The 26,827-nt window shown below is 46.3% G+C and overlaps 1 protein-coding gene across 1 annotated transcript in view; it reads right to left on the bottom strand.

Moving 5' to 3' along the window:
* DSCAM (DS cell adhesion molecule) overlaps positions 1-26,827 on the bottom strand; it is a gene marked incomplete at its 5' end in the record, with an annotated part of 743,298 nt that overhangs the window by 38,582 nt on the left and 677,889 nt on the right. The window contains 6 exons of the mRNA XM_060149089.1: positions 11,329-11,505; positions 14,871-15,161; positions 16,748-16,936; positions 19,779-19,877; positions 21,704-21,867; positions 23,126-23,243. Of these exons, the coding sequence (XP_060005072.1) occupies positions 11,329-11,505; positions 14,871-15,161; positions 16,748-16,936; positions 19,779-19,877; positions 21,704-21,867; positions 23,126-23,243 (1,038 nt within the window). The remainder of the gene's footprint in view (positions 1-11,328; positions 11,506-14,870; positions 15,162-16,747; positions 16,937-19,778; positions 19,878-21,703; positions 21,868-23,125; positions 23,244-26,827) is intronic.

Here is a 26,827-nt window from a genome sequence, read left to right on the forward strand (position 1 = left end):
AAATCATTGCTAATAACCTAAACTTTTATGGATCCCTTGTCTGTTCTAAATGAGACATACACACACACACACACACACACACACACACACACATATATACATATATATGTATACACATATATGCATAAAGGTAGCATAAAAAGATAGGTACAAAAATACTCAGATACCTGCTAAAGGTTATATTACAACCTATTCATTTGCCACTTTCCAAAAACCCAATTTTACTTTCAGAAGTCAGAACATTAACACCTTGAAAGTAATTCATTATGTAGTACAAATTCTACTCTTTTTGTTATCAAAATGAAAAAGCTTATAGAAGTCATTATTACAGAGCTATGCATCCCTTTGGTTGATCAAAGAATTGTATAAACAGCATATCACTGTGTCTGGAAACTTAGATGTTTATTTCAAACACAGAAAGAAAGCCTTTCTCTGAAGGCATTATTTACCAAGATCTGGTTACCACCCCTGACAAAAGAAATCCTGCCTAAAAATGCTGTAATTTTTTTTAACCTTTTTGATAGCACTGGTTTGAAATTCTAATTTCCCTTAAAATATAATTTGTTCTTTTTACACATCTTACCTGACAAAAATGAATGTTTCCTTTCTTAGAACACAAAGCCCTTCTTTATGATTTTCTTTCATTGCTCTCTAAAAAGCCTTGATGTTAAGTGTTCAATGAACAGAATTTTCTGGAAATGGATTCAGCTGTCTGTGTGAGTGCCAGGGAAGCGACGCATTTGTTGGAGCATTTTCATCTTTGGGGGCTAACAATTGAATGCAGTCACTTTTATTTCAGGGAGCAGAGTGCTGTAATTGGGAGGTGTGGACTGTCACGGGAAGAGCCACACGTGGGCAGGCACCCCATGAGTCAAAGCTCAGCTTTTCAAGTCAGCCATGCCAGTTCCCACCTCGCAGCGAGGCCCCGGCTTTGCTCACAGATGGGTTCTGTCTGGGAAATGAAATAGCTCCCTTTATCCCACCCACATGGCAAAGCAAAGAAAGCAAAACAGCATCTAATTTCTCAGCTCATGGCTTTATATTTATCTGCAAAGACAAAGTAAATATGATGAGCTTCTTCTCTTCCTGAATGAGTTAACACTTACAAAGTAAATATACATATACACATATATAAAATGCCAGAAGCTTGGGATTAATTAGTTCTATGTAACAACCAAGCAGTGGCTAGTTCAATACTCTAAAAAAGAGGAAAGATTCCCAAAGAGTAAAACACTGTACTTCAGCTCACAATCTGAAGGAAATTCCTACTCAAACGTCTTCAGAATGGACCTGCGTTCCTTGTTCTGCCATAATCATCGTTCTTTTTCTATTTCTGAAGTTAATCATCACAGTTTTCTCTTCTATGATTTTTTTTTCTATCAATGCACCAAGGGATGGCAGCATCCAATGAGTGAGGACAGAGGTCCCTCCAGTACTGATGTGCTCTAACTGCAAATTTTCCACATCTACAATTAGCAGGCATCTTCATCCACATATTTAGGTGCCCAAAGCCATTTTGGTCTACCTTTCCCTATGCTTATCATCTTACAGTGGATCCCTTTCTCTTTCTGTCTTAGCTACTATTTCCTCCTTCTGACTCATCTTAAATTGTGAGAAACATTATGTTCATGGAAACTCACTTCGTCTGTGAGTTCCCCTTTGAGGAAGCTGAGAGCTGGTGGAGTTTTAAGCACAGTGATGGGGTCTGGATAGCACAGTTGGCATCAAGGACCAGGAGTGAATGTCTTCTGGGGAGTGGGACCGAGTGGACTGCGGTCACAATTAAGCACATGCTAGGAATCTGCATTGCACCAGTTACTTTAGGACTGCTTGCCCATGTCCCCTTAATATCAGTCTGTACCTGGGAATTACTGTGCCCTCTTTCGGAAACCAGGAAACTGGGATCTGGATACATTCAGTCATTTGCTGCAGCTGAGCAGGAAATCATAATCAATGTCTGTCGGTTCAAACTCTTTTTAACCACTGTCCTCAAAGTCCTTTATACATAGAGGGGGATACATGTTGTATCCTTTGGAACACACAGAGGAGCAGACGTCTTATGCCAGCTGACTGAGGACACACCCTGGAGGGCGCTGTGTCAGGCCGGGTGAGTCAGAAAGGATGGAAGACTGCCCACCTTAAAGAAAGTGTGGACTTTAATGGGAAGAGTGCTCCAGGGCACAGAATTAACTTGTGTTGGAATTCTGAGCTCGTTCAGGAAGCAAGGAGTCGGTCAGTTTGACTACAGAGAGAAGTTTCTAGGGGTGGTGGGGAATGCAGATGGTCAAGATGGTCAGGAGCTAAGAAAATGCAACTTTGCATCACTGACCATAATCTGGAAGCTTTTACCTGGGCCAAGCAAGGGGGGAAGTGGAGGAAGGAGGGCAGAGGTGGTGGCCAGTGGGTACAGGTGCCATAAACAGCATTAATCAGACAATGCAGAGTGCCCAGGATGGGGGGCTGGGGGCGGGGGGCTGGGGTCAGGGGCCTGGTGGCGGGGAGTGGATGACATGATAGTAGACAGAGGGCATCTACAAGAATCAGGGACCTACTGCGTGTGGAGGGGACAGGCAGAGGGACCGTGGGGAGTCCAGGGAAATGGCAAGATTTGGGATATGCAGGGCTGGGTATATGGTAACACAAGGGACAGAAACAGTTGTCTAGAAGGACTTGGAAGCAGCAATTTGGGTGCAGGCTGAGATGTTTGGCTTCAAACATATTGAGTCCTTTGACATATTAACGTTAAGTTGGGGGACAGATTTGGAATCCAGTGTCCAGCTGGGAGATATGTCAGGGCTGAGATGGGCTCAGAGTCGTCTGTTTATACACGGAGAGGGGAAAGAGAGATGGAATTTTGGACACATTTCTGTTCAGGGGTGAGAAGGGAATCTGGGACAAGTTAAGATAATATATTTAAAGTCATGGAATCATGGTATCTTAAGAGCATGACAGACTTTTCAACTCAGCCTCATAATAAATGTCTGAATCCCTTCCACAGCGCCTTGGACAGAGGTTAAAATGAGCCAAGCTGCTGGATGCTCCAGGGATGGAGTGATGCCCTTGCTGCACGTACGGTGCCGACCTCTCTTCCTACTGCTGACCTGCCTTCCACGTCTGTTGATGGCTCCCCACTCAACACATCTCCCCGGGACTCTGGCTCTTTTCTCTCTCCTCAGTTCAATTCTCATTTCCTCAACAGCAGCTCCTTCTCTGGTCTCCCCAACTCCAGACTCAGCCCTCTAAGTGACATCCCCACTGCAGGAAGGATCTGAAACATCCCCACTGCAGGAAGGATGGATCTGAAACACAGCCCTCACTGGGTTGCATCTGTGCTCTGAAACTCTCAAAGGAACCTCCCTACCAACAGGAATCCTCGGCTCAGTGTACGAGCCACCCATGCTGGCCCCAGCGGTCTTTCCAGCTCGGTTGCCTCTTACTTCGGTCCACCAACCCTGTCTCTGAGTTTCCTGCTCTTGCATTTTCTGCCGAGACCCCCGTGACTTTGTTCCTCTGAGGCCCTTGGAGATGGTGCTTTGTCCCCACCCCTCCAGACAGACGTGACTTGCTCTGTACACCCTCCCAAGCCCGGCAGGTGAAGCTGGTGTTCTGGTTTCCTGGGCTTCCAAGGACATCTGCACCTGTCTAACCTCTCTGTATCTGTTCAGCACAGCCTTTGCACCTTTCATTGTAACTTCCTGTTTTCATATTGTCTCTCTATTGGCCCTTTTGCCCTTATCTCCAGGCTCAGCCCAGTCACTGGAACAGTAAAGCCACATACAGTTTTTCCTGAGGATACAATTAATCACAAGAGACACCTTCTTTTTCTTGTGTTGAAATCCCTTGGTGTAATTTCTATCTGGATATAACAACGGCACCTTCTGGAAACGTTGAAAAAACCATTCGAATATTTCCAGGTAGCTGCCACGCCCCAAGCAGCTCGGCTTCAGTGTCGTCTTTTCTAGGTTGAATTCTCTAATTTTCTTGACCACTCCTCAGGTGGCATAATTTCTAGGTAATTCCTTACTTGGGTCTCTCTTTTATGAAAGACATTTCCCCCTTCCTTCCTTCCCTCCCTCCTTCCTTCCTTCCTTCCTCCCTCCCTCCCTTCCTTCTTTCCCTCCTTCCTTCCTTCCCCACTTCCATCCTTCCTTCCTTCCCTTCCTCTCTCCTTCCCTCTTTTTTCCCTCCCTTACATCCCCCTTCCTTTCTCTTAATCCCCCTCCCCCTTCCTCTCTCCCTTTCTTCCTTTTTTATAATTCTTGTTCCACATTTTCTGGTCTGAATAGTTCTCCTCTTGGTTCAGATCAAAGTAAGACAGATGTTGAGTCGTCCTTCTGCTACCTGCCATCTGTTAAGATGAGAACATCATCTCAAGTCATCTTCTTCTTGCCCAACACAGCTCAACAGCCTTTTGTGTTGTCTGTCACTTTTTTCCACCAATTTCAGCTCAGTCTGAGATTTAGACTTTGTGACACCTTTCCTGAAGCCCCGGCTACTTCTCTGTGCCCATCCTGGGCTTTGTGCTCAGCTCTTCATCTTTCGGGTGGGGAGATGGTGGAGAAATACTACCAGGGTAGCCTAGTGATATTGAAAGATGGAAAAAAGCAGTTTCAAAAAAATAACATGTGCTAGCACTGTGAATGTGCAAAGAGGGCTAGAAGATGATAATGAAAGGAGAATTTGGGGATCAGAAGGTAATTGGTCACCTGCCTTTAGGAGAGCACTTTCATTTGAGTGGTGGGGAGAGCAGTGAGACTGAGGATTTGGGAGCTGGTGAGTAAATAGTTGAGTATCAAAGTAAATAGTTGAGTATCAAAGACTCTTTCAAGAATTCAGTGGGGAAAAGAAATGGAAAGAAGGGCAGCAGAAGATAGGCAAACAAGAAGGAATCCTTTTTTTTAAAATATAGGGGAGCCTGAGTGGTAGCGAATATAGAGATAAAAAATAAATAAACCAAATATTTTTGATGGGCAAATATAAAATTATAAAGTCACTATTGATTCTGTGTTAATATATCTTTTAATTCTATGTTTCTTCGATACATCTTTTTAAACTAGCTTAATATGGATGTGACAGGCTTTCTTTCTTGAATGTTCCAAAGCTGAAGAAGTTTCACAGGAAGAGAACTGGGTAGACAACAGTGATTTCGGCTCTCCTGCTAATTCTTCCCTAACTGATGTGTGATTTCCAAGTTCCCTTCAGTTTTCATGTCAGCAAAATAGAGCATAACAGTGTCAAGTTTATTTGCACCTATTTGCACAGCTATTAAGACACTAAAGCAAGATAGAGTATAGTAAAGCCTTATGGAAAAGGAAGAAGAGAGAAAGCATGGAAAGTGCTAGCACTCTGTCAATTAATACATGGTTCAGTCAGTTCTTGGGAAGAGGCACCTCAGCTGGATGAAGAGCCTCGCAGTGTGGTCTCCCGGGTTCCGTGTTCTTTGTGGACCATCGCTCCTGTGGGGTCTGTACGTGGCATGAGGGGTTCTTATTAACAAGGCAGCACGGGCCTCCAACATTGCAGCTGTGGCAGTCCTGAGTGCATACGCTAATGTTTCTTTAAAAAGGAGGACTCTCATTCATCGCCACATCGTTATATTTTCATCTCCGAAGAAGTTCTAGTTAAGTGAAGGGCATCTGCTTTGGTTCATACCTCTACTGAGCAGTCACTAGCACACACCCACAAAAACATAAAAACCAACTTGCCGGCAGCAGATTTCCCCCTGCTTTACCATCTCTCAAAAGCCCTTATCGGCAAGCTCCCTCACAAAAATCCCTGCTTTCTGTGGAATTTAAAGGGGTCTCATAAAGTAGCTGTATTCCTAAGGGCTATAAAACCTGCATTTACATTTTTACAAGGTCGCAAAGAGGACTCCCAGTCATCAGCTCAAATGAAAGCTGATTCCAAAACCATGACAAAATATATAGCCCAGAAAGAAAACCGTACAGACGTGCCATCTCAGAAAGTTGCAAATACAAACACGGACGAGACAGAGCACGTGGGCAGAGGGCAAAGCCCAGGGTGACCCCAACTCTCCCCATCCTTCTCCTGCCCCCACCACCCCGCCCCTCGCTCCACGGCTGCACTTGGCCTGGCCCTGCTGCCATCCCACTGTTCCTTTGTTTCCCCACTCTCAGATACAGAAACCCCTTTTTAAAAATTTAGTTCTGCCATAACACATTTGAAGTTTTGAAAGGACAAGTTTTTTAAAATGAAGGTCAAAAGGAAAAATGAGAGGAAGGAAGGAAGAACACGCAAAGCCGAGAACTAAAGTTTCAGAGTAGAGGCTTCTGATCCCATCTAAGCCCCAAACTGGGCATTTATTAGCTAGGTAATGAAGTCTCTGGGGGTGCCCACCTCCCACCCCTTCACTATGGGGCACCGGGGACCCTTTGCCTACGTAGGACTCAATGCATCAGTGCCACGACCATCTTTACGCAAGTCTACCTCGAGTCCAAGGTCTTTGCGCTCCTAGATGCACACCTTTCCTCCTTTACATTATTAAAGTTCAAGCTAAGCTTTGGTCTTACAGATGAGGAGAGATTTAGCTCATTTGCAGGGCAGATTAATGGAATATTGAACAGTCGTGGCCCACCCCTTCAGCTGTGCCTGTGGAGGGCTCCAAGGCCACGTTCTCTCCGAGAACGGCCTCCTGGAACTAATGGGCCTTAGAGTGTTAATGCACTTTAAAGCAAGCTTAAAGTAGTAAATAGGCTTCTGTTCAAGGGAAGAAGGCCATTTTGCCACAGAAACATGGTCAAGTTTATGTCATACACTGATTTTTATCTTTAGCTTCTTTGAAGTCTTGGAAGTAGCTTTTTGGCTTGACGCTGCCAGTTGACCCATACAGGTTGGTGCTTTGCACCCTCTTGGGTAAACTCATACTAGAGGGGGAAGCTTTTAGTGATCCTGGACCTGTTTGCTTGACATGGGAATCAAAGTTTTATAAGGTTGTGTCTGCTGGGATCATGGTGATTTATTTTATAACCTTGCACTTCAAAGGATCTAGCGGTGGGGGAAAATCAGGGCATGACTTAAAGCAAAATGTGGCTTCTGAACTCCTGGATAAGGTTACAGATTTTTAAAAAAATGTAGCACTTGAAGACAATTTAGACTTTAGGAGGTCACTAGGCTCTAAAATTAGTCAAGCGCTCAGGAAGGAAGAATATAGGTTGGCTAAATTGCTTGAGTCCCATTTTCTTTCTTTCTTTCTTTTTTTTTTTTTTTTTTGGATTTTTACATAAAAGCACATTTACCTATGGTGCATTCACTAGGTTTCTTATCTATACGGTGAAACAAACCTGCTTAAAAACATTGAGTAGCATCTAGCAATCAAACAAGGTCTATGACAGGGAGTTGATCTTACAGTGTTCTATAGGGACCCTACAGTATTTTCCTATAATCCAGATTTATTTCCAGTTTTGATCCTGATCAGTGGTTGCTCAGGCAACTTTGACATATTATTAGAAATGTCCTTATTTTACACTATAAAATATTGTATGAAGCCATTCAACCTGTAAATATATTTGAACTGATTCTAACCCAGGGATAGGATCTGTGCCTTATGTGGGTCAGGTAGTAACTGGATGATTCTACTTATGAACTCTGTTTCATAGATAGGCACCTACTACCGTAAACTCTGTGGCTGTGCTTTTTTTTCATGAGAGAATTGGAAACATTTTGTGTTATTAATTAACATAACATTTCAAGGGCCCTTCAGGCCTAAAAGACAAAGATCTTTTGGGGGCAAGGTCTGGCCTTTCACTGATTCCCCCTTAACAGCCCTAGTCACTTGCTCTGCCCTTTTATGACACAGTTTTCAATGTTAAAGAAAGGTGAGTCTGTCCCTTGAAAGCCTTTGCTGACCATTCTGGGACAGAATCTTAGTAACCTTCTTTTCTCTCTAGGACCTAGCCAAAATCTTGTGATCAAATAGAAATGGTTTAATAAGAAAATTTTACTGTTGGTTTTAAAAAATGTTACACCTGGCATGTGGTAGATAATCAATGAAGGTGTGTTGAATTAAATATTTCAGTGCATCCAAAGTAAAACTTGCCATTTGGAAGGTGATGGAATTAGGTGTCCCATCATTTTGCCTTCTTGCTTCCCTCTTGTCAGACTCTTGATTTGGAAGCTTTTATTAAGCACGTAAAATGCAAGACTGCAGATACCTTTGTGCCCTGCAAGCTACTTCTCTGGAATACTTTGCTTCTCAGCATCTCCCGTGAATACATCTTCTTTTCCACAGCACTTATTTTCGTCCCACTGAAACCTTTGTGCTGGCTTTCTCTCTTCTCTGGCACAAAGAAAACAAAACCATTTCCGGGGAATGAAAGGCTGGACTCGCTAATGTGATGTATTGCTTTCCTTACGAAGACCAGCTACAAAATAGTGGTGTCAAATAGCAGACATGCCGACAATAAAAATGCCAGCCCAGGATATTTTCTGGACAGAGTCCTTGCAAAGCAATAACTAAATTACAAGGGACTATTAAGAACATAAAGGAAGGATGTCGCACCTGCCATCAGTCTAACTCAAATGCACCAGGAAGAGTCAGCAACATCTTTAGCATCTTTTCCTTACTCTTGGCAAAGCAGAACGAAGTTGAGGTGCTTAAGTCATAAGTAGAAGAGGAAAATCAAACATTAGTTGGGGAGGTAAAAGTAAGCAACGGGGACCAGGGGCAAAAAGAAAAGGTGAATTTGGGAGAGGGTGGAAGATGCTGGGAAGGATTTCTTCAACGTTTAACCCATTTGCTGCCAAACCCTTGTCATCAAATAGAAATGATGGATGAGAAAATGTTACCGTTGATTTGTAAGAATGTTATATGGACAATTCATAGCCCTCTAAGTGCAGCCAGTTAGACATGGCTGTCTAAATGCAACAAAAACACGCCACCCTGGTACCTCTATAACGATGTCCCTAAAGTCCACACAATGGGTTTCTGTTTTCGGTGAAAGAGGGGTTATAAAAATAAAGTCCTTTTGGTATTTTATTTATTTATTTATTTTTTGCAGTACTCGGGCCTCGCTCCGAGGCATGTGGGATCTTCCCAGACCGGGGCACGAACCCGCGCCCCCTTCATCGGCAGGCGGACTCCCAACCACTGCACCACCAGGGAAGCCCCCTTTTGTTATTTTAATGACAAACACTTGTGAATGGAATCCAGCACAGCTCACCTGATATTGAATTTCTCAATAGATTAGAACATTATGTTTTTGTAGTGCTGTTTTCTGTAGCTCTTGAATGCCCCCCCTTTCCTCCCTAGTTGTGATGAATCGCCTCCTCTTTTGTGCTTAGGTAGGATTTGTTTGTTTTAGCATTCGTGACATTTTGGCTCTTTTCCTGGTACATGCCTGTGCGTCTGCCTCATACACTAAACCAAAAGTTCAGAAGGCTCTTTTCATCTTGTACATCGAGCACCTAGCACGGCCCTTAGGATATAGGATTCACTCAAGAGAATCTGCAAAATTAAAAGGTAAGTGGAGAATGTGATTTAGAAAGAATATTTCAATGAGATTGATGGTTCATCTGAATTATTGGGCTACAGAAGGTGTAAACGGAAGAACTATTGAAGTGTGCAGATGGAGTGCCATGTATTTCAAATATTTTAATTTGTTGGCCAACTAGAAGCACATTGATAGTAAAATGGGTTAGAGTCCCATCAAAAGGAGTGCTCTGGCTACCTGAAGACAGGTGAAAATATCCCCATGTTCTGCTGTTCTAACTGGACTACAGTCAAATCAAGCATTTACACAAGTGGCCAATGCTTTCCAAGTCTACCAGCCAGGCTTGGGGATATCCCAGATATAGTATAAGGACAGTGCTTCCAGGCCAGTTCCTCAAATGCAACTTTGAAGAATACATGGGATGTTGCATACTCCTCACTGCACTGATACTAAAGTGCAGGCAGCTTATATATACATTTTACCAAGAAGCGACTTGGTTAAATACCCTGACAGGTAAAGAGGAGGGACTCAGAGCACTGTCCTGCACAGGGCTTTGCATAGGAAAGCACTCATTGGCCTCACCCTGCACAGCCAGGGCAGGTAGGGCTGTTGGCCAGAAGCTGGAAGACCCCTGTCGCACAGAATCTATAGAGCCAGACATGGGAATAACGGTGCTGCTGACAAAGGCTCCCATCTGGTCCAAGATCTCATCTTCCATTCTTTCCTTTTTTTTTCTTAGTTAAAACGAAACTCTTACACCAAGCTTCAGCTCCGATTTCTAATTCAGCGAAGTGTGTGTTTTCTGCCTCACAACGCTTTCCCAGGACCATAAGCCCTCAATTTCCATTTCCCGGCAATAAAATAGTTCTCATTTCCAGAACCAGTCTGGAAGGTCTTTGTAAAGGATACCCTGAGAAAACCATAATTCGAAAAGAGTCATGTACCACAATGTTCATTGCAGCTCTATTTACAATAGCCCGGAGATGGAAACAACCTAAGTGCCCATCATCGGATGAATGGATAAAGAAGATGTGGCACATATATACAATGGAATATTACCCAGCCATAAAAAGAAATGAAGTTGAGTTATTTGTAGTCAAGTGGATGGACCTAGAGTCTGTCATACAGAGTGAAGTAAGTCAGAAAGAGAAAAACAAATACCGTATGCTAACACATATATATGGAATCTAAAAAAAAAAAAAAGTTTCTGAAGAATCTAGGGCCAGGACGGGAATAAAGACGCAGCGTAGAGAATGGACTTGAGGACACAGGGAGGGGGAAGGGTAAGCTGGGATGAAGTGAGAGAGTGGCACTGACATATATACACTACCAAGCGTAAGATAGTTAGTGGGAAGCAGCCGCATGGCACAGGGAGATCAGCTCGGTGCTTTGTGACCACCTAGAGGGGTGGGATAGGGAGGGTGGGAGGGAGGGAGACGCAATAGGGAGGAGATATGGGGATATATGTATATGTATAGCTGATTCACTTTGTGATACAGCAGAAACTAACACACCATTGTAAAGCAATTATACTCCGATAAAGACGTTAAAATAAGAATAAAGGAGGCCGTAACTTGTGGCCTTGCTGCGGCGGCTCAACATTAAAGAGTGGGGTTGGCAAACCCTCGTGAAAGTCATTCTCTTTGCCTGCCTTGCTGGAGACGTGAAAGAGGTTGGCTCTCACTCAATTTCTGAGTCGTAACATTTGCGTGACTTGCGTGTGAGGCCCCGCCATCCTGCTGACGGCACATCACAGGTCACAGAACCAGGCGGCGCGGGGAACCTGGCGCAGCGAGGGTAAGGCACTCCGCGGGGCCGATTCCCTCCCAGCCAGCCGTCTGTCCTGCTTTGCGGGGGGGACGGCCGAGCCTCCACTCACCTCTCAGCCTCTTCAGCCTCTGCTCCCGTCTCCTCCTCCGAACCACCAGCAGGAGTACGAACAGCAGGAGCAAGCCCACCAGGATACAGGAGATGGTCACCAGCATCTTGAGCCCTTCATTGGTCGCCAGCCCTTCATCGCTTTGGACAACTGACTTAATGAGTGGAGGGACTGTACCTGAAAGCAGGGCCATGATGTTAGGCGGCAGTTAATGGCGACAGCATGGCCGAGTTTTTAGGAATGACGGGTTACCAGAACCGCGCGAGTGAGCGAGGGCGTCCGCGGTGATGGGGATGAGAGGAACGCTCCCTCTAAGTCCTCGTTCATTCCTTTCCTGGCTCGCTGCCCTCCTACGATTACTCTACGGAACGTCGAACCAGAGTGTGCGTGAAGGGCAGAGCACCTCGTTTTTTGGAAAGGGACTCCATTTGGCAACGTACTGCTGGGTGCAGACACTTGAAAGCATAAGGTCCAGCCTGGGCGCTTAAAAGAGCCACACGCACTTCCGTGGAGTTGAGTGTCACCCAGAGCCCAATTGAGAGGGGCTGTTTGAAAAGCTGCACATCAGAGAAGGAACAATGGGTTTGGCAAGTGGACAGAAGGGAGTCTGTGGGGAGACGGTACCAGATGAGCCTGCTTAAAGGAGCTTAAAATCTCTTTCTGTTTGGTTATTCACTTGCTCTCTATCACGGGTGTAAGGCCAAATTTACTTTTAAAACTATTTCCGGGTATAAGAGTAAAACCAACTCTTCAAAGGGGAGCCATCCAAGTCTCTAAAGCAAAAGCTACTTATTGGCCCACGTAAAGCTCTGAAGTTCAGATTATTTAGAATTACAAGGAAACACCTGCGTAGACTGAACTCTGAGCTGCCTTAAGCTGCCTCTGCTCAGAGGCTTAATACAATGGGTGCGGAGATTCAAACACAGGCATCCACATTTTATGGGGCCTGCGTTTTGGCACCGACCATTATGTAAGATGCTCCAGTCCACTGTATCTTCCATGTAAGACAAGGACCAGGAAGTCAGTGATTCAGGAAAAATAATGCAAAAATAATACAATTTCCCTCTGAGCAAAAAGAGTCTTGTCCTGCATTTAGTGAGTAGAGCAGGGACAATAGAATGACGGGCCCCTTTGCAATCTGCTAAGGCCAAGAAGCTCATTCTTCCAACTTGATATAGAGTGTTTTGGCTGCAAACCCAAGTCTGCAAATGCTCAGAACCCACATGAGAGGCATGTAAGGGGATGCAGGTGAGGATGGGCCTGCAAAACCAAGATGACACAGGACCAGTGGAAACATTTGGCTCAGGAAATGGCAGAAGAGTCAAATAAAGCCACGGGCGAATCTGAACTCTGACTGGTATTGATAGATATAAAGCTAATGGTCAACGTTTGTTGTTCCTAAAATGAAAAAAATTCTTCAGGCAAAAGTGACAAAAAGGATATTAAAGCTTTATATCCACGAGCTTAGTTCAAAAGAAAAGAAACCTTTTTTCAAGGAAAATATACATATGTATTCTTATTTCTAGTGTAATAAGATTATTTCAGATTTCAGAAAATTTTAAATGTAGCTCCCAGGACTTTTTCGTGATTTAATCTAAGATCTTGGATAAAGTGAGAATATTTCTTTTAGAAGACAAATATTTAAGATCTGCAGAGCACTTTGACAGTAAGAATGACAGTTTCAAATGTCGCACGCGAGTGGTTTCTAATTAAATGATTAGCTGTGAACCTATCACGGACGTGCACCCTGAAGCCGCGTGCAGATTACGAAGAAGCTGGGCACCAGAGCGTGACGGCCGTAAAGCAATTAATGGACATCGATCATCTAAAGTAAGAAATATACTTCCTGCCCAAGTGTGTACCCTGCTAGCAAAGGGCTTTGGGGAGCCCTTACATGCTAGGGAAAATGGTCAGTGTTGAAGTCCTTTCTTTTGTCAGATCAAAGAATGAAACCGTGTGGGAGGAGAAAGCAAGTTGTCCACACTGCTCTGCGGTGGCTCGTGCTCTGTGATGGGGCCTCTTGGAGTGACGTCGCTTGTGATTGAGGCTAGAAGGTTAGAGAGACGTGGCCCCCGAGGATCAGAGCTTTTGAGGAGAAGCCTCCCTGTCCGGGAGCTGGACCAGGTGCCTCAGGAGCTGCGGGGCCCAGGCTGGTGTAACCAGCACCAGGACTCCCACCTTGGCACCTTCCTGCCTTCACCCCACCCAGGCCCTAAATGCTGTGGGCGAGCCTGGGCTCTGGCTGAGGAGGGATCTGTGGGGAGACGACCTTGGTGGGAGACTCAGGGGTGGGTTTACAGTGTGCCAGGGGGAGGAACAAGCCCTCGGCTGGCCAGGACAGTCCAGGGGAAAATGGCGAAGGGAGGGGCCACGTCTACACCAGCTCTGGAGCATCCTTGGTCGTGTCCGAGGGTCCCTGGGTTTACGTACACTCTTTTCTTAGAACAGGAGAACCTGCACTCCAGGGAAGTTCCTGCCAGAGTACTGATTGAGCGAGATCCCAAGTGCACGTAAGCAGAGGAGCGAACACCCCTCAGCCTGACTAGCGAAGAATAGAGTATCGGGGTGTTAGCTCTGGCGTAGACTTTTTGGGTAAGTCATCAGCACCGTGGTCCGGCCCGACAGGTGGACACTGGGCAGGGTCTCTGAGGGAGCTAAGCCCGGAGCTCCAAACTGTCTGATGAATGGTGGCCAGTTTTACCCTGTGATCACAGCACCTAATTCAACCCTGCCTTTCCCCGAGTGAGAATCACTGCAAGGCTGCAGAAATCAGCCTCAACCTGCTGCCAGTTAGGACTTTCTGAAGTTTCCTGACTGCAGAACGGTCAATGTCACGCCACCCTTTAGCTTCACTGGGCTTGGCATTTGTTCAACATCAAGAAATGGCCCTTATACTAGTTGGAGCAAAAAAGGATGAAAATTTCTATCACTTATTTTCAGTCAGCTAAACGTCACAAGATACCTCACCTGGTTTTCTGAAAGCCCATGCCAATTGCATGCATGTGTGCATATATGTGTGTGTGTGTGTGTGTGTCTACTAACATCCCATGACATTATTGTATTTCCATCAGTGCCTCTATTTCTGCTCAGAGACTAACATAAGCTCCTTTACTGATGGAAGACTGTTTTTGCACATGCAGTTGAAGGGCTAAATGAGAGCAAAAAAGAAAGCTGTTATGTGGATTGGGATGGGGTGGGAGGAGGGGAGGGAGACAACAAAAGCAATGTTAGCTCACAGTCATGACCAAGCACACAACCACGTGGCACAGAAGCCTTCAGCCCCAGGAGAGGTCACTCCTGCCCCGAGACTCCCTAACGAGCTGCCTGCGGGCCCTCCGTCCCTCCTTCCTGGAACACAGCCAAGGTCACGTGGGTACCTGGTCTAGGGAGCCCTGGGGGCAGCAGACTGAAAGGCCCCAAAGCCTAAGGGGATCGGCGGGCTCGAGCCCCACTGTGCCGAGGGTGGATGTCAGATGGGGGAGGGACGGCGAGCACGGGCACACATCCCGAGACGCAGAAGGGAGGCCAGCCGGCCAGCTTACTGCCGTCGTAGTTGAGCGTGGCGAAGTTGGCCTGCTTCTCGGCACAGCCAGCGCTGTTGCACACCCTCATCTGCAGCTCATACCACGTGGCTTCCTGCAGGTCGTACAGGATGTATGACTTGGAGAGAGAGGTCCGCTGAGCCGTGGTCCAGACCGTGGTCCCGAAGGGTCTGTACTCGAGTGTGAAGGAGGTGATGGGGCAGCCGCCGTCATTCCAGCCGATGAGGTTCAGCCTCACGCGTGTGGTGTTGATGCTGGCGAAGAGTTCCTGCTCCTTCGAGAACTGGGGCTCTGCGGGAGAGGGCACAGGGGCATCAGCCACGGGGCACAGGAGTGAAGGCCACCAGGGTCGTCCCACGTTTCCCTTGGGCTGTTTTCGCCACAGGCGAGGGGCTCAGTTCAAGTCTGGGTCATGGGCTGCTTGCCCACTATTTATAGGGATCTTACGGACCCATGTTCCCCAGGTGTGAAGGGGAACTCTGGGTGGGTAGAGGTTGTTTTTGTGAATCTTAGCGTTAGTACCCTGAAGAACAAAGCTATTCTCATGTATGCGCTTCCTTGAATGTTTCTTTTTTTTTTTAAGTTGAGAATTATGTTTTATTTGGTAGACAAAACTGAGAACTTAAGCCCAGGATGCAGCCTCCCGGGTAGCTCTGAGGGACTGATCCTCCTTGAGTGGTTTTGAAGGAACCACTGTGATGTGCTGGGCTGACCCGTGTCCATTCAGGGACCTGACTTAAGAGAAGTCAGACTTGGATTTGGGAAGTACTCACGGGCATCCTTGCTATGCAAGCGGCTCACACTCACTGGAGCCCAGGGACCCAGTGGGTATATTTCTGCATAAATCCACCCCGCATCATCTGAACCCTGGTACACGTTATCCAAAACTCAGGTGTCGCACCCAAATAACGCCTTTACTTTCGAATCTCTCGCTCTCCTGCCATCCCGTCCACACCACTGGATGAGTCAGCAGTGAGGAAACCTATGAAAACCCTCTCTCCACCCCCTCACGTGCACTCACGTGCAGCCATGTCCCTCCCTCCTGCTGGTGTTTCTGAGCTGCAAATTTCACCCCTGAACATCACTGCCCTGGGGTTCGCCTCCCTGAAGGTCCATTTTCAGAGGAAAAACCAACTCACACTCAAGGTTCACAGTCTACCCCGGTGACTTCTCACCTGGAAAGTGGGGCCTGTGAGACAATGTGACAGTTATAGGTGGAAGGGGGTGAGGTGACTAAGGGAGAAGGTCACCCCAGAAGAAGGTAAGAGGGCAAAGAGCACATTTCACGGCTACTCAGCCTGGGAACTTTCTGTCGGCACCAAAGCCCTTGATTTTCAAATGATACTCTTTTTTAATATATTTATTTATTTTTATTGAAGTATAGTTGATGTACAATGTTGTGCTAGTTTCAGGTGTGCAGCAAAGTGATTCAGTTATACATATATCAATCTATCTATTATTTTTCAGATTCTTTTCCCTTATAGGGTATTACAAAATATTGAGTAGAGTTCCCGGTGCTCTACAGTAGGGCCTTGTTGATTATCTATTCTGTGTACAGTTGTGTGTGTATCTGTTCATCCCAAACACCTAATTTATCTCTCCTGCTCACTTTTCCCCTTTGGGAACCATAAGTCTGTTTTCTATATCTGCGGACACTCTTCCTTTAAACTGCAAATGAAATAATGAAAAGAGAGAACCAGAATATTCTGTATGGACTGGCCATCTCTTTCAATACCCTGTAACACTGCCAAACCCATCTGGGGAATAACAAAGTTCAAACTCACAAACGTGTAAATGTATGATGCATCTTTTCTGATCCCAGTCTCCCCTTCGATTTGGAAAACAGGAAATCTAGAAACTAAGGAAGGCTTACATACCTTTTCCTAATGTTTTCGCTTCTATGATTTCACTTATGCGCCCGGGTCCCACTCCATTTTGTGCAGTAAGAGTGAACTTGTACCAAGTCCCACATTTCAGATTTTCCAGGCGGTAAGAACGTTCGCTTGGGCTGATGGGAAAACTTCCCCACTGCTCACTGTTATCCTCAGAGTACTGCAAAATGTAACCTTCAGAAAACAAGAAATATTCCAAAGAGCGTTATTTGCTTTCTATCAGAAGTTTGCACCCTGCATGGGATGCGTTCTCAAAATTTGCACATCCTTGGAAGGGAACACCTGAGCTCTTGCTGACTCCAGGAAACTGAACCCAGGCTGGGAGAAGTACTGTGATGATATATTGATTATGAGGTATTTAGGCCACGCCAGACGTTACTACGATGGGATTGCTGGATAGCGTGATGAAGATAAAACTGCTTTCTGCCCATTCCCTTTAAAAGGTGTAACTGGGCAGCAGGGAATGGATACTGAATCTCTAAATATCTGACCTTGCGAGCACACGTGCCGAATGCCTGGGGATGGGCATGGTCTGAAGCTGGGTTCTTTTTAAGAGAACCAAAGCTCTAGAAAAGGGGTAAGTTATCAGCGGGGTAGGAATCTTCTCAGCCACACCCTCCCAGTCCGCAATGACTGTGCCAGGCATTGTCCACAGCCCGTTACTCACATCACCTTGCATAACCCTGTGGATTAGTAATTATGATCTCCGCAGTGCTGACGAATAGACTGAGGTCCAGAGAAGTTAGGTGACCGCTCTAGGGTCTTATAAGCAAGATTCAAATCCTACCGCCAGAATCTGAAGCCTGCACTCCTGTGATCACGGAGACATCCCTCCCTGTTACACCTTCATCCCTGTCACCCCAGTCGCCTTCCTGGGGAAAACGTATCCTGTCTGCTCTGTCCTTGTCTCCTAAATGTTCACATCCAGGCAGCCCAGGACTGGCCTGCCTGATGCATCGTGTCCTTACACCAGCACACTGGCATCCTCCCTCCTGCCCATGGAATTCCATTTTTGACACCAGCGACGAAAGCACATCTCACCCCCACGCTACAGAGCCCCTGAACCCCCAGCTGGTAGCAGTCAGTGTTTTCCATGTGCCTCTCATGAGATCACCCATCTCTGATGCCCTCCTTCTGCAGCCACGGTCAGTACCATCCCACTGGCTTCCTGCTTCCTTCCCCTCCGGCCCCCTGCAGCCTTGGGGTCCCTCCTCCCTCCTCAGCCTCATTTTCCCTTCTGTGTTCCCGATCTGCAGTCCTGACAGCCCTCTCAGCGCCTGACATGTGAGTGATGCATCTGGGTCAGCTCCCCCGTCCTATCCCGACGTCGCCACCTCCCTGCTGCCCTACGCATCGGGGGGGTTGTACTTTCCTTCTCATTTCCTTCATCTAAACCACTTCTAGGAAGCTTTTCTAGCTCTTGGAGATGGGAACCCCCGTGTCAATGGCTTTGGCCACCCCTGTGCTTCAAGGACTCCTGGTCGCCTTTGCCTGGAAACCCTTCATTACTAAAGTTGGCTTCAACTCTAAGACCTTCTGCTCCGACACCCTTCCTGTACTGCCTCTCCCATGATCTCACACTTACAGAACTGAGGCTTCCTTTCCTCTGAGCCTGGTCCTAGGGTCCCTTGGACTCCTGCCTCGGTGCCCCATTTTTTTTTTTCATAAAATGCTTCTCCACCTAGCCTAGAACCTCTGGTAGACCATTTCAATCAGGAGCCTGGTTTCACTCACTCTGTGACTCCTCACCGCACTTACCCTGCCGGTCAGCAGCTTTGCTGACCCGTGATCCACTTTTCTGCCCCACTGTCCAAGATCACTCGAGCCACTCATTAAACCGTGGTAACTGTGACCCCTACACTTTGTGCCATTCCTCTGCAGCTGGGGCCTTGCTCCCGCTTAGCAATGGCTTCGTTTCTTGATTAATGACTCCCTGTGCATTTCCCACGGCAACTGTTACAAATCTTTCCCTCTCCTCAAGCCCACAAACACATCCTCACCCCTAATCATCCAATTATTCAAAAAAAATAATCTCACCTTTCTCTTTGCTAAAAAAAGAAAGATCTTCCCCTTTTCCCAGTGGAGTGCTAATCAATGTTTAACAACTGGCTCTTGGGGGAAAAAAAAAAGCCCTGATGGGTAGCATTTCTGATTTCTGCAGTGTGTAAATATCCCCAGTCGGGCCGTGGTCACCGAGGGCAAAGTTGGGAAGAGGGGTGGCAACGTGCTCTCATGGGTTGGAGGGAGATGGCTCCAGATACCACTGGCCTCACCCTAAGACGCCCCTGTATTTCCTGTTGTCTTCTCGCCTTCCTCCTCTCTCAGAAGAAGGATGTCCTCTGCCGGCAGAACTCTATCCGTTATCCTTTCCCACCTGCTCTACGACCCCTTTTGTCCTGCGGCTCCTTAACCCCGTGCAACCTCAGTCTCCTCTGGGTTCTCTCCCTCCCCTTAGTCTACAACTTGCTCAGAATGTTCTCCCAATGCCACTTAGGCTGGGATCATCACGCTAACTTATTCCTTCAGTAGAAACTCCCTTAATTCTTTGCTACTCTGTGCTAATTGCAAAAGCTTTGTGCAAACAGACCGCTTCCCATCTTTCAGTACTTTCTAAGTCAGAACAGTCACTGTGGTTACTTAACTGACGCACTGAGTACCTGAATGGATGGTACAGCGTTGACAACACGGGGAAGAAGCACAATGCAGCATCTTGGGGGAAGAGATGACCACATTTTTTTCTTTCTTTTTTTTTTGCATGTGTTAATATTTCACTCATATTGCATGCATGATACTCATCTTATGAATGGGATTCCTTGGATGAATGGGTGAGTTTCAACAAATACCATAAAAATAGATGTGTGTTTTTTTTGCATAGGTAATGGAAGAATTAATTATATGATGAGTTTGGGGGAGAAAGAAACTAACACATAACGGTTACTTGATAAACATGTGTCCCTTATCTGCCCGTGGATGATGACAATGAATCAACTGTTGTGGGCCACCTGTCTCTCATTACCTCTGATAGAACTGCCTCCGTTGTCCCCAGGAAGCCATGAAAGGGTGATGGAGGAAGAGGTGGTTTTGGAAACTGTAAGCCGAGGCTGATCTGGTGGAACTAGGGAGGAAACAGTTTTTAGAAAACAAGAATTAGTTGTTCACATCTTCAGTCTTCTGTAACAGTCATTTACCAAATGATTTTTAACAGCCATTTATTAAATAAGTGTTTCAGGTTGACAAAATACGCAATTCACTTCTGTCAAAATGTCTGTTTAGTTGAAATCCTGGGCTAAAGAGATAGAGGAGAACGATCCCATTATGTAAAGAAAATTCAACCACATTTCTACTTGGATTTATTTCCTCATTCCCTCGCCGATTCCTTACATTTCTGAGTGGCTCACCACTAACCGAAATCTTCCGTGAACTTACTAAGGATCCATGCATTATTTTACTCTGAAGTTCAGCCATGGTTCAAGTGAGAAAGATAAATGTCACTCACTTAGCTTTTCAGTTCTCAGCGATATGAAAGGGGGAGAGGAAGCCTGGCTAGTGGGAAAAAAACTGCAAAAATGTCCACTATTTCACATACTCCCCTGCCCAAGAGGCAACACACACACACACACACACACACACACACACACACACACACTCAGCTCTGAACTCAAAGGAGTGCCATTGAGTGGCAGCACAAAAACTTGAATAGTCATACAAGGTTTGAAGAATACATACTTCTAATCAATGGGCCTCAGTAATATTTTGGATTAGCTCTGCAGACAGCAATACTGAAGAAGTTTAGAAAGGTTATCCAAATTACATAGAAACCTTCTCATAAAATGTCCTTCTCTTTTCCTCCAAGAGAAGCCTGATATATTAACCCAAAGCCATGAAAAATGGATTCATCTCTTTAGAGTCATCATATAGTGTCTATCTCCAAAAATGCCCTGAAATCTCCTGACTTCAAGTTACTTGAAATTCTAGATCAATTTTGCATTATTTAAAAAAATATATAGTTCTTCCCCTTCCCTCCGCTCCCATTGAGGACAACATTGGTTTTATTTTTTACTTGCTGTGATTTATTAATGTGATAGCACTTAAATCCGGAGACTTTACCCTTTGATGTTTTCTAATAATGAAATATCACTGTGCATCTAAATTTGAACCCAATCAGTGGCCATCTGGGATTTTACCCATGATTTTAATTTGACAATCTTAAATTTGTCATGTACTTTTGGTGTATGATATTAAGAAAAATTACATACACTGTATTAAATACACAATTAAACATTAATGCCCTACAGAGTTTTAGTTTGTGTCCTTTTCATATCCATTGCATATGACAATTCAGTTAATTAGCATTCATAAAACACCTCAGTTCAGACTTTCTTCTTGCTGGTGTATTCTGGGTTACACTTGTACACGTGTGAAGTAAATCCTGCAATTAGTGGACATCATTAAGAAGGGCTTTTTCAGGGCTTCCCTGGTGGTGCAGTGGTTGAGAGTCCGCCTGCCGATGCAGGGGACATGGGTGCCCCAGTCTGGGAGGATCCCACATGCCGCAGAGCGGCTGGGCCCATGAGCCATGGCTGCTGAGCCTGTGCGTCCGGAGCCTGTGCTCCGCAACGGGAGAGGCCACAACAGTGAAAGGCCCGCGTACCACAAAAAAAAAAAAAAAAAAAAGAAGGGCTTTTTCAGCAATGCACACCTAAAGACAAATGAGACTAGGCTCCCTACGTGAAAAAATGTAAACAGTGTTATCTCTCAGGTTATGAATGCTTTTTATTTACTTTGATTTGTTTAATTATATTCTCCAAAATGAACATCCAAGTTTTCGTAATATGAAAGTAGCAATTAGCTCTTTATAAAGGCTGATTTTTAAATTTGTTCACTCTGCACACAGGCATACATACAAAAAGAAGCATCAGAAAGAGTCTCAAAACGTGGTACCTTGTACTTGTAAATTTAGAATAATTTCATCTGATCCCCAGTTGTTATTGGCGATGCAACTGTAATATCCAGAATCTTCCGCCTTCACCGTCCGGATGACGAAGCTGCCGTTGCTGAAGACGCTTCTCCGCCCATCAACCGTTACGAGGCTGGGTGTCCCGTTACTACCTCACGGGAAGAAAAAGGCGCAGATTAAAGAAATTACAATCCAAGTTAGCTGAGGTTGGGGAAAAGCACAAACACTCTTTCTGAAGCAAACAACCCATCTGGAAGGTTATATTAAGGAAGAACTAAACGATGATTATATGACAGAAACAGTCACATAGCTGAGTTGTGTCCTTTGTAAAAAGTGCTGTGTTGAAGCGAGGTCCATGTGAAGTCCTGGCTACTGGCTGCATAGGTCAATGCTTGTCGTATCCCAATGGCAATTGCTTCTGCGGGCAGACGTGTCATTTTGACCAGATCAGGCAGGGACAACTAAATTTTGGGGTCGCTTGTAGATTCACTTAAAGTTACAGTTGTTAACGATTTTGACATAAGAAATGAACTGTGGTATGCCAAGAGGGTGATGAGCTGACTTTAGTATAAAGAGAGTTCCCTTGGCGACATCTGTGGTCATCTCCACATCCAGTGGAATGCCACCGGACCTCAGGAGCTTACTTATTTCCTTCGTATTAACTGACTTAAAAGAGATGAGAAAGTGGTCGCTGGGCCAAGACCAACATTTCAATAGTTTGTGTCTTTTAAGCATCTTTGTTTGAAAATAGGAACTCTTCCGAAACAATTTTATACCAAATCTCTAGGCTCATCAGTGAATTCCCAGCGCTTTATTTACATCTTAATTTCTGTCTCTGAATAAAGTTACTTAAAAAAGTTACACGAACAGAATCCATCTCACCCATTTCCTCCCTTCCGTCTCATCTGCTGTTGTTGTAATAATTCCTACTGAGCACGGAAAACCAGATTTTATATTAGCGAAGCCTTAATGCATTCCATTTCTTAAAGTTATTTCTCAGAGCATTTGAGTTAGTGTTAACTGGTCCGTTATCTTGGAAGGAGAAGAGATAAGTGCTAATTCTCCAGTCACTTTGGGTACGTTCATCTCAAATATACAGGAGATTTTCATGATAAGGTACAGGAAGCTTCCACGGAGATTACTGGGCTGGCTAGACTATTCTCCTCGGAAGCATGGTCTTATGAATGTAAAGCTCAGAATTTTTAGAGAATTGACAAGATAGATCAGATCCTTTTAGTGCTAAAGCTGAGATTCTTCCGCCACCGCCCTCAACCAGCTTCCTCTCTATCGCAGAAGAGTGGGTAGTTTTCCTGGAGCTTTCAAGAGTGTAAATATACAAAATGAGACCACCAGACTCAGCACGGTGTGCCTGATGTACTGAGGGCATACATTGGGTTACTGGTTACCTGTCTTTCATCCACTTTACCGCAGGAGAAGGGTCCCCAACAGCTTTACAAGGCAAGGCGATGTCTTTCATCCATGGAGTAGTCACCGTGCCACTGAAGGTCAGGATTCGTGCAGGAGCTGAACCACCAAACAGAGCAGAAGCCCAGTAACTACACAGAGTCATCTACATAGAGGCCAAGGTGATCCTCCCCAAGCCAGCAACACCCCAGAAAGGAGAGTGTATCTCTGCCAATCAATGTCACACCTGTCGACACTATTCTTGGTATCAGAGCACATCTAAGGGATGTTCATTGTATGAACATACAAACTGCCGAAAACCCCTATTGTAGCATTTTATCCCCTTGTATTGACTAAACCACAAGGACCTCAAATGAAACACTTGGGGCTTCGTAAGCCCAGCAGCTCCAAGATGTGCTTTCTATGAGCCCAGTTATTTTTCAAAGCACTTATTAAGCAATTTCTCTCAACACCCAAAACTGCACATTAAAACATACTCGTAATATCTGAGAGAATAGACAAAACAAAACATAAAGTCCCAAGACGGGAAGAAGTAAAACTGTAACGACTTCTATTTATCGATTTTGTGGTACTTTCCCGACTTTATTATATCAGCTCGATCTTCAGCACAAACGTTAAGGAAAACACATTTCCGGACTGGCCTCTCTTGAAGAACGTTTGCTTGGGGCCGTGATTCAGATGCTGCAACAGGGGCATCTCCTGGGGACATGGGCCCTGGTACAATCCCAAAGTGGCTGCAGGGCCCAGGAAGTGGAGAGGAAAAAGCCCAGGACAGCCCCATGTCAGCAGGGGCCTCCTTGGAGACCAGAGGGGCCCTGTACTGACAGGCTCCTAGTGCCACTTTCTTGGGTGAGACACAGAAGCTGACAGAGATGCCAAGATACGAGTCCTCCAGAGGTTGAATGATGTGCCCGGCCTTTGCCTTTCACTGGGACACTGCTTTCTGGGCCACTCTCTAGAAGCTCAGCCCATCTGGATGCACAGACAAGGAGCCCACCAGTGGAAGGCAGCTCCAATCTGATGATGGACTCATAAAGATGGGACCAGTGTTGGCACCCCTGCACCATTTTGGGCTTGAGGGTTGAGACTGGCCAGCAGATGTGGGGAGAAGACTTCTCGGGAGAGTGCTGGAATGCCAGGAAAGGTGGAGTTCCCAGAGCCTAGTCTAGAGCACAAAGCTTTCATCACTGAGGTCTGCCAGACAGCTCTGACTTTTGTTGTTAGAGCAAAAGCCACCCATGTGTCTGAAGCAACGTTCCCTGCCTGCAGGGGAAGCTGCAGCTCTTCCTCCTTAGAGAAGGGTCTTCCGAGGTGGCTCACGGATAGCACCCTTCACCTGGAAATGGAGTATTCCAGGGCAGAGCCCGCTTTATCACTTACTGACCTTTCTGATTTTCTATCACGGTAACAAAAATATCCCGGGCAGGTAGCATCGGATTTCTGACATTGGAAGTTTGGCATTTTCCCTTTCAAACCCTTCAGACCATCCTTTTATGATGAGGAATATTCTTGCAGCAAAATGGGGGTGATTAGGGAAACCCAGCTAGAGTTGGGGGGCTTTCAAGCTTTCTAACAGCCCCTCCCCCTGTAAGAAATATATTTGACATTGAATCCCAGAAGCTGCACATCTAATGTGTGTGTAAGTGAAAACACAGGTACGTAGAAAAGTTCTACACATTCATGCTTACTGTGTATGATGGATTCTGATATTATCTACTTTCTTTTCAAGCCTAGCTAGTCTAGCCCATTTGACTCTTTCATTTTAGTTCTTTAATATGCTGGCTGTAACGCCTAAACTTAATTCCAGGACTTATGAGTGGTTTTCCACTAGGCTTTTGAAAAACACTGGCTAAAACCACTTCATCTTCAAGCCCAGCACACCCGCTTTCTAGAATTAATGTCCGTTGGTGGAAGTTGGAATTCACAGGATCCTACTCTGAAATTCTAAGACTAAGCAGACTGGAGCGGGCGAGAGAGTTACCTAGCATCTTTGCTAAAAATGCAGATTCCTACTCTGGCTCTGTGATGCGGCAGATCTTGGGTGGGCTCCGGGGGTCTGTCTTTGAACAAGCACCTCAGGTGATTCTGATGAGAAATCGTAGCCCACGAGCAACCTGGACACCCCTCCCAGCTCCTGTGCTGCTCCAGCCACGGGCCATGTGCTCTGGGTCTGCCCCCCACGCCCCAGCCCCGGCCCTGGGCTCCTTCCCAGGATGCCGTTCCCCCAGGACTGGGTGTGTGGTTTCATTCTGCTGCTCCCTCCACCAAAGAAGCAGCCCCTCTTCCTGAACTTTACCCTGGATTTTTGGACCCCCCAGATCTGCCACGGCTGCCAGCCTGCCTTTATCTTCCGACAACTGCAAAACAAGCGGCACCAGCTTCCTCAGCCTGCGGGTGGCCCCGTCTGTCCAGCTTGGACCTTTCGGCCCTTATGGTTTATGGTTTGCCAGGGTCTGGGGCTCCTGGGTGGTGCCTGCCAGCCGGATGTCTGCTCCACCCCGGAGGTGTTCCCTAGCTCAGCCCCTTTCTGGAAAACCCATGGAGATCAACCCTAACTCTGGGTGAACCCCATTTAAGCATGAGAAGCTGAACATTTCTGGAGAAATCCACGTACCCGGGAACCTGGGAACCCCCGTCGATTTACAGTCACCAACCTCACCTGGCCTCTCCACTCTCCCAGCCAGTGTCAGTTTTGTTAGTAAGTTTCCTCCCGCCTCTCTGCATGATGACTTCCTGTTGTCCCTTCTTTTCTCAAACTTCTGGTCCTTCCTTCACAGCCCCAAACTGCCTGATACTTGATACAGAAACTGGAAGACCCCAGCCGGGAGCTTCACATTTCCTGCCACTGGATCTCGAAACCCCCTTGTGTTTCCTTCTCCAAAGCCCATCCCGCGGCTGTCGGCTCCTTATCTTGTATTACCCACCCCTCCCTGTCCACGGAGTCTTCCCACGGCCACACGGCGTGCTCTGCAGCTGACACGGTAAACCTCAGAAGCCAGAGTCTTGCCTGGGGTGAGACCCTGCCCTCACTCCCGCTTCTCCTTCCTGTCACTTCTTCCTGGTGATGTACGTTTAGAGAATGTTCTGCTCAGTCCCTCTGCTGCCCCACCTCCCATCCATTTCTCCTGTCACCCGGTCCTCGAGCCCCACCACAAATGCTCTCTGGAAGGTCCCTGAGGTCCCCCACGTGGCCAGACCCAAGGGCACTGCCAGTCTTGCTTCCCTTGGTCTCCCGGCAGCAGCATCTCTGCCGAATTCCCGACGTCGCCCTCCTGGTCCTGCCCCTGCCTGTCTAGCCTGACACCCTCTTCGTTGCCAGCTCCCGGGCCTCTCCCTCCCCAGTGCAAGCCGACATGTGCTTCCAGCTACCCCTGGACCTGACTCTGTGCCTCCCTCTGTGGTCCAGGTGGGCTCTCCCCAGCCCAGGTGTGAGGGGTGCCTGGGTGCCAACCCCACTCCTTCTCTGCCTCCTGCCAGATGTCTCTGAAGAGTCAGGACTCGCCCAATGGCACAGAATCTCCAGTGGATGGCTCTCAGTCACATCAGACTGGATGTGTCCAAAATGTCCCCACATCCTTTCACCTGCCTCACAAACCCCTTCCTCCACGGTCATCCTCTCCAGTACATGACACCACCACCTACAACAACGCGCGCTAGATTTGCTTGTTCGTTCTGGCTCTCCC

The sequence above is a fragment of the Lagenorhynchus albirostris genome, chromosome 5, assembly GCF_949774975.1.
Source record: "Lagenorhynchus albirostris chromosome 5, mLagAlb1.1, whole genome shotgun sequence".
Lineage (NCBI taxonomy): Eukaryota > Metazoa > Chordata > Mammalia > Artiodactyla > Delphinidae > Lagenorhynchus > Lagenorhynchus albirostris.